Source organism: Monopterus albus, unplaced genomic scaffold, assembly GCF_001952655.1.
Source record: "Monopterus albus unplaced genomic scaffold, M_albus_1.0 scaffold144.1, whole genome shotgun sequence".
Classification (NCBI taxonomy): Eukaryota; Metazoa; Chordata; class Actinopteri; order Synbranchiformes; family Synbranchidae; genus Monopterus; species Monopterus albus.
The window spans coordinates 564,569-572,855 of record NW_018128024.1 but is presented as its reverse complement, the minus strand read 5'-3'; the positions used below and the strand labels follow the sequence as shown (position 1 = coordinate 572,855).

The 8,287-nt window shown below is 41.4% G+C and overlaps 1 protein-coding gene across 2 annotated transcripts in view; it reads left to right on the top strand.

Moving 5' to 3' along the window:
* The window catches only part of LOC109968203 (protein kinase C beta type-like), a 31,846-nt gene that overhangs the window by 6,653 nt on the left and 16,906 nt on the right, over nucleotides 1-8,287 (top strand). For both annotated transcript variants that reach the window (XM_020614290.1, XM_020614289.1), the window contains exons 3-4: nucleotides 5,436-5,518; nucleotides 6,844-6,955. In XM_020614290.1, coding sequence (XP_020469946.1) covers nucleotides 5,436-5,518; nucleotides 6,844-6,955 — 195 coding nt within the window. The remainder of the gene's footprint in view (nucleotides 1-5,435; nucleotides 5,519-6,843; nucleotides 6,956-8,287) is intronic.

The window sequence follows — 8,287 nt, the reverse complement described above, 5'->3', positions numbered from 1 at the left end:
AATTTGTGATCTGACTGACACAGATGCATATAATAGAACATTTTTAAACTCACGTCTGAATTATAAGAAAATGAGATTTGAATGAGAGTCGGCAGCCACACTATATTCTCCATGAGGCTGTTTGTACGTTTATATAGCAATGCTTTTAGCTAAATGCTAATGTTAGCATACTAACATGCTCACAGTGCTATTGCCTAGCATGCTAACAACTTAGCACTAAATTGGCACTAAACATGGTGCGTGGCTGAGACTACAGGAAATGGCATTAGTTTTGCAGATATTTGGTCATAAACCAAAGTATGAACCAAATCCTATGTCCCGATGATGGTGCTTTATAGTCGAGCTATCACCAAAGTCGGTGGGAAAACTTTGTGCTAATTCAACCAATAGCTGAGATATTACAGTTTGGAACAAAGTGATCAAAATCCATGCATTCGTTATCTAATTGACGATAATTAATACTTCAAACCCTCCAATTTGCTTTCACACAGCCCTGAAGTAGTTCATACCACTTCCACTCCTGAACCTCAACCGCCTCATGACAGCAGCACACACACACACTTTGACTTTAACTCCTGTCAGCAGTAACATGATTAACAGAGACATGTGCAGGGTATTGTTTTTATTTATCATTGCTCATGAGCTGCCTTCATCTGTTATTTCGTGCACCCGTGTGTGGATTTGGTATCAGAATGTTGTCAAATTCTAGGTTTTTAATTAGTTATGCAGTTATTTTCTGGAGGTCACCAGAGACCCCCCCCCCCCCGCAAAAAAACTGTAATTCAAAGGGCAATCAGTGTTTTATCATTCTCTGTCTTTTTATTGAGCAGGTGCACTATTTATTCTTGCACTGTATCCACCAAAGGTTGACGAGACCGAAACATTTTTCTTTATCTTGCTGAGGAAGCCTGTGATTATCGCTGATCTTTCCACTTTATGCCCCATTGGCCTCTGCACTTTGGTGATGGATATAATCTGCTTCCCAACAGAAATAAAAGTGATTTGTTGCTGTTCCCGCATTACAGCTGTTACAGCCACAGTGAATAAAAGAAAATATTTTAATGCAGGAAGATTGCCAAAAGCGATCTTGGGGAAAAAATGGGCTGCTTATTTCACCAGCTTTAGGTGTCACTGTTATTGATTGGATCAAGGCTGTGGTTGACACTTAATCCTGATCACTGACTGATTAGCGGTTGACATAGTATCTTTGTTATTGATTGGCTGGTCTGAGATATGGATTGCAAGATACTGTACATTGGTGATGCTGTGGCTGAGAAAACAAACACATACTTTAGAGCACTGTCCACACACAGTACAGTCAGTGAGCTTGTTCACAGTGAATTTTAAACTCAGCAGATCTTTCCAGCGTCAAAAATGGCAGATGTCAGGGTGCTGTGGGATGGGAATGAAGAGGGAATGAACAAATCACAGCAAATGACAACAGATTGATGTTGTGCATGAACTAGTCTTGGAGCTTTAGTATAATTTAAGCATATAATTTCAAAAGTGCTCTATTAGGGATAGACAAGACAGACAGTGAGTGACAGACAGCAGCTGCAGCAACCCACGTCAGCTTTTTCTGGGCCACCATGTGCCACCAGAACAGCTTCAGTGCTCTTTGACATTCTACAAATCTGAATTCTACTGAAGGGATGAACATCATTCTTCCAAAAGATATTCCCTCATTTGGTGTTTGAATGATGGTGGTGGAGACGCTGACACGTCGGTCCTAAATCTCCCACAGGCGTTCAGCGGGGTTTAGATCTGGTGACTGCCAAGGCCATAGGATATGATTCACATCATTTTTGTATTCATCCAGTCATTCAGCGACCTTAGGTGCCCTATGGATAGGGGCGCTGTCATTCTAGGAGAGTGACACTTTCCTCTAAGGGGACAAGTGGTCTGCAGTCACACTAACATCTACATTCGTTACATTTCTCTACTCGGGCTGCTTTAATTTGTCGCCTGTCGGTATCATTAATGTCAGAATTTTCTGATATATCAGACCTGACATTACAGCTACTGTAGCAGGGTGAGGTGAATTGTTTGCTCATAGTTATGGTTAAATGTGGTGTATACTGTAGTGTTTAGAGAGCAGTTTAGTAGCTGGAACTCTCTCTGTGGTTCAGTTTATTGAGGCATGTGAATGTTGAAGTGTCGCCGTCTGTGGATTGGTACTCCTCCAAGATGGAGGAACTTCCTGGTGCTCCTGTTGATGTGAAACTCTCGGCCTGCTGTCATCCTGGCAGTTAATCGCTGGAATCTTTTTTGGTTTGGCTCTGATTTGCTGTTAACACTGTCGGTCAGATGAAACAAGGCGGCGACTGTAGACTCGACTCTAGGGCTCAGCCTGGTTGCTAGGCAACAGACCAAAGACCACCTCGGCAGGTCACTAGGCCTGTCTTTCAGTAGTGTGTATGTGTGTTAAGGTGTATGCACAGATGTGTGTGTGCGTGTGTGAGTGAGTGAGCAGATTTATGAACAAAACCAGGAGTGTGACTGTAATCGCCACTGTGTTTTCTGCTCTACCACTTCTCTGTTTCTGGTTTTCTGACACACTGCAAACACACAAATGAATTCTCCACCCCCTCACATTGCCTCAAACCCAGCTGTGGCCCCATCCCATCCTGCCTACACACACACACACACACACACACACACACACACACATCTGTCTTTTTTCCTCCTTCACCTCTTTCTTGCCTTCCTTCCTCTCTTTCTCTTTGCATTTCCCTTTTTTTAAACCACTCTCCTCACAGTTCATTTGCATTGAGCAGTGCTACAGAACAGAGTTAAACCATGGTGGACCTTGCTTACCATCTTCACATCAAGTTACTGTTGTCTGTGTTATCTTTTGGTAAACTGAATTAAAACTGCACTGACCAAAATTCACTGCAAGTCCAAGCATCTACTGATGTGACCCACTCTTTCTCCTCCACAAATAAACACACACAGGCATAAACATACTGTACATACAAACATAAGCACTGTGTTGAAACCTGTGGACGGTGTCGCCAGTAGCCATGGTTCCTCATGAAAATGTAACGAGAATGTGAATAATTGAGACTAAACCAGAGCGGAATGTCTTCGTGTGTCTGTATGTGTGTGTATTGTTCTTATTTTTTTAATATGAAGTGGCTGTTGTTACATGTGTTAACAATTTTATAATCACATTGGTCACTTTGATAGAAATGTGAAACGTATTGATGTCTAAATGCCAGTTTTGGTTCCTACGGCAACTCACTGTGAAGTGGAAGTAGTTTAAATCAGTACTGCGCAAGATTTTTATGTAATGGATTTATAATACATCAGTGTTGATGAATACAACCACAAAGTTGAGCTGCAGCGGAGCTGATTTTGCCACACTAGTGTGCCCTATTAATCTAAATACAGTTCATGTCTTTGTCTGCTGGGCTAGGCTGATCAAAATTTAAAGGGATAGATTGCACTTCTCTAGGTCCATCAGGCCTCAGGAGAGACAAACTCATGGATCTTCATGATTCTGTGTGCGTTTTAAAGGATGAAGCCGACAGTTTTATTTTTTTCCATAAGACCAAAACAACAATGAATGTGTTCTACTAACAAGTATTGGCTGTATTTAAAACCTGGCATATCTTATTTAAAGTTGCATTAAAAAGCTTTGACTTCTTGTCCGATGGATCAAGTGAAAATGTATCTCAGCTATATGACCCCCCCCCCCCCGACTACAGCGCTTCTATTGTTAATTCCTTTCTCCTCCGTGTTGTCAAAGTACAGACTGTGAATTAGCCCAACGGTGGAACTGACCTTCGGCCGCCGTTGGCCTGCCTGTAAACATCTGTCAATGCTCGTCTTTTCGGTGTGCACTGTTGGTACTAGTTGGTTCCTGTCGGAGGCCTTTTGGCCAATTTGACATGTTGAATCGGCGTCAGCCTGTTGGGCCTGGCGGGTGAGAGATGGGCCACTCTGATTGGCTGCTGAGCTTAGTGAACCGGTGCTCAAGAAGAGAACGGTTCGGGGAAGCCCTCTCAGCCTGTCGCTGTAGCATCCATGATTTGACACTTTTAGTGCAGTTGTTTTTTGCCTCCACAACCAAAAGACCAGGGGCAGAGACTGGGAGTGTCATTTGCAACTTCTTATCAGATAGTCTTTATCATAACCAGCTATAAACAGCAGTTGTTTGGAACAAGAGGTTTTGTTTATAGCTTATACTTCCACATTCTGGCTCTTCTTCTTTCCCTTTCTGAGTGGTGAATACAGATGCCACCACCTCTAGGGGGAGTTTCTTCAGTCACGCAGGCGCAGAATGTACGTGCTAGTTGGCTGTAGTGTGTGCGGTGTGTTCAAGTGCCACTTTTTGGACCTGACTGGCCCAAACAAAGACAATGTGACACGACCCAACAGTTGGCCTACATCTCCACAAGCTCTTTCATGCTAGCGTGGTCTTTCTCTGCCCTTACACAGAAAGAGTTGGACAAAGAAAGAGCAAAACTAAGAGCTAACACCAGTTTGCCTTTTTGAGTTGGAGAGCGTTAAAATCAGCCAAAGGGCACGTTTGTTTCAGAAGTGACGTTCTGAAACAAACGTGACTGGTTTTTATGTGTGAATTTATGTGCCATGGTGTGTTTACCTGATAAAGTTGGCTTTTCAGCTTGGGAAGCCAAACTTTTCTTCATCCATTTATTAAGATTTCACACAGTTTATTGCAGACAGTGTTGCAAGCAAAAAGTCTGTTGCTTCAGCTAAGAAATGAGTAAACTCAGGACTTCCCTGACCGATCATCTGAATCACCTACATCAGGAATGCAGCTCTAGATATGAACTGTTTTCTAAACATGTAAAGTACATGTTAGACCAGCCAAGTTGCCTTCAGAGAATTTTGAACGTTTTTTTCTTATTTTATGAGCAGAGCTACTACTTGATTGTAGCATGATAGTAGGTCTTACAAACACAAATACACTCCTATAGAAACCTGACTGTTCTGTGTGCATGTTTCTGTGTTTACCGCCAGCAACTGAGCATCCGTCCAAAGATCTTGAGCATTTTTGTTTGTCAGGATGAGACATGTAGGGTGTTTATTTCACTACACTGAATGATTTTAGCAGAACTTGGAGCAGCGGGCAGGAGCATACAATCAAATCAAGTGTAGAGCCTGCTGCCATTTGGTGTTGCCAGTGTGGGAAGCTTCCTGTCACAGCTTTAATGTTATGGGGCGTGATTATGAGCTTTCCCACCATGCTGTAGTTAAATTTAAAATCATCCAAATTGAAGCATTAAAACTAAATATAGATGCCAACAGCAACAAAGGAAGAAATGCTGAAATATGAGTAGCCTATTGCACTATGACTAATGCCACATAATTGACATGTTAATTCGTGTCTTTGTTGATTTTGTGTCTCTTTGGCATTGCACTGAAGCCTGGGCTGACATTTGCTTTTCTCTCTCTCTCTCCCTCAGTGTGCTGTTTTGTGGTCCATAAGCGCTGTCATGAGTTTGTTACCTTTTCTTGTCCAGGGGCCGACAAGGGGCCTGCCTCTGATGTAAGTAAAAAACACACACACACACAGAGGTTTTCATTTAATCCTTCTCTATATATTTTTAATCAGACACGGTTTGGGATGAACAGTCAAGCAGATTGCTCCACTTGTGTGTTCAAGTTAAATATTTATTCACAAGGTTGGTGATTGTTTTGCTGCCAGGTGATGTTATTAAGAACATGAGCACAGTCAGCATTGTCTTTTGGTTTGTCTGGGTGTGTGTGTGTTGTTCCTGTGTGTACTGCTGCATGAACACACAAGCGAACACACACATTTTTGTGTTTCAGTACATATTAGGACTATGGGATCGTTAACCCTGATCTAAACCAAATTCTACCCTTAATCTTAAAGCTTTCAACCTTCAGACATTACTTAGAAATAGTAAGCATGTCCTTACAAGATGGTTTAAAACTGAAATCGGTCCTTGCACAGATTACAGTGCTCTCTCCTGCTGACCTGTTGGCCACGTGGAGACCTGTTGCTTAAAAGAAAATGTGCTGCCTGGCTGCCTCAGGTTAATGAACCAATGTCTCTCATTCACACACGCATCATTTGTGAGTCAGCATGTATTTTAGTATTTTCTTACATTTAATAATCCCTAATTCCTCTTTGTTGTATCAGCAAAGCAGCTTAGTTGTTCCCTATTTCTGTACATCCTTTAAACTCACTCAGTTCCCCATTTTCTTTCCCTTTCTCTCTCTCTCTCTGTATTTAGAGTTTTACTCTGTTTCATTATGGTGACAATATTTAAAGGACTGGTTCACCCAAAATTGTAAATATAAATCCTGTCACCTTGTATAGAGATGGCATCACAAATCTGGAGACTGCCCTCATGTAAAATACAACAGTATACGTTGTTTGTCCAAGCAGGTTATTATAACAAAATATGTGTTATAGTTTGGAGACATCTAGCCACCGCTATTAATTATGACATGAGGAAAGGAGTAAGTATATAGAGGTACAAAGTCATTAATTTCGGTGGGATTCTCGCAGTTCCTCCCACGACCATAATACACATAATAAGGTGTTCAGAAATCGCTGAAACGATCCAGTGTTCATAAACTTTGTTTTTGTACACATGTACTTACCCAGACTGTCTGCACGGTTAGATACCACTAGAGGTAAGTGAGAACATGTTTCTTTGTAATTTGGGTGAACTGACCCTTTAAACACCGCCTAACAGGACAACTGAGAACACCTGAAACTGTGGTTTTAAATGTTTTAACAGTCTGAGCACAGGAGATGCAGAAACTCCACTGAAACGACTTGGATTACTTTACTATTGCATTCAAGTCTCTTCCCCCTTGTCTCTGTTTGTGCCTCTGCAGGATCCTCGTAGTAAACACAAGTTTAAGGTCCACACTTACTCCAGTCCCACCTTCTGTGACCACTGCGGTTCCCTCCTGTACGGGCTGATACACCAGGGCATGAAATGTGACCGTACGTAGACAAACATCTTTGTGTGTGTGTGTGTGTGAGTGTGTGTGTGTGAGAGGGCACCTATTGCACATAGGAACTCGTGCTGTAGAAGCAGAACTTCTCATTTTACCTGCTTTGTATGTCACAGGTTAAAACTCCTGCAGGCAAAATAAATGAAACCTTTTAGAAAAATACCAAATATAAGCAACATTGTCACTGAGTGAATTCTGCTGTTTTTTCCTTTTCCTTATGGATCAAAAGTAATAATTTATATTTGATTTCTGAAAAATGACCTGGTTTATTTCTGCTACGTTATTCTACCACAATACTAAATGTTATCCGAATCATATATTTGTTGTTTTGTTTTTTGTTTTTTTTACCCACAAAGTTTAATATAAAAGCCTACATTTTTCTGTGTGCTTTCACATCTCACCTGTAAAATGTTCTGTTCAGGTGTATGCCCATTTAGAAGCGTTTGTTCATGCACATGGGAAAAGCTGTCAGTCAAACTAAACTGGACCAGGAATGTTTGAGAAGGGTCTCAGTTTGTTTCCACATGGACTCTAGTGTAGCTATCTTGTGGCCTGAAAACACAAAATGTACCAACCACAGGAGGTTTTGATAGTATGTATCTGATTTTAACATGAATTCAAAAGCTAAACTACTAATGAATCTGTTTGCTGATGGTGAATCAATATCAAGGATGCTTTCAAAAATAATATGATGAATAGTCTATTTATTGACCAACCTCATACAAAATCCAACAAACAGAAAAAAACAATCAAATCTATATTTGGTGTGACCACCTTGGCTTCTAAAACACTGTGTTTTCAGTTTTTCAAGATACGTGGCAGGTCGGTTGTTCCTGGAGAACCTGCCACAGTTCTGTGGATTTAGTTTGTCTCTGTGTCACAGACTGACTCTGTGGTGTTGTGATCAAGATCATGTAGCAACACATCATCTCTTCTTCTTGTTGCTGGAGATAGTTACTTAACAACTGTGGCTGGATGTTTGGGTTTGTTGTCGTGCTGCAGAATGATCTTGAGACCAATCAGACACCTTGGTGATGGATAAGAATCCAAATACCTAAAGTCCCTAGAACAGCAGTCCCCAACCTTTTTCGTACCGCGGACCGGTTTCATGCATGAAAATGTTTCCGCGGACTGGGTAGAGGCACGGGGGTTCCAATAACAAAAACCTTTGTCAATTCATGTAATCTGAATGCAACAATTACACTTTATATTAGGCAATTACAATAATTCTACACTATATCAACTCACCATAATGCAGAGTCAGTGGGAGCCCTGGGCTTGTTTCCCTGCAACAAGATGGTCCCATCTAGGGCTGATGGGA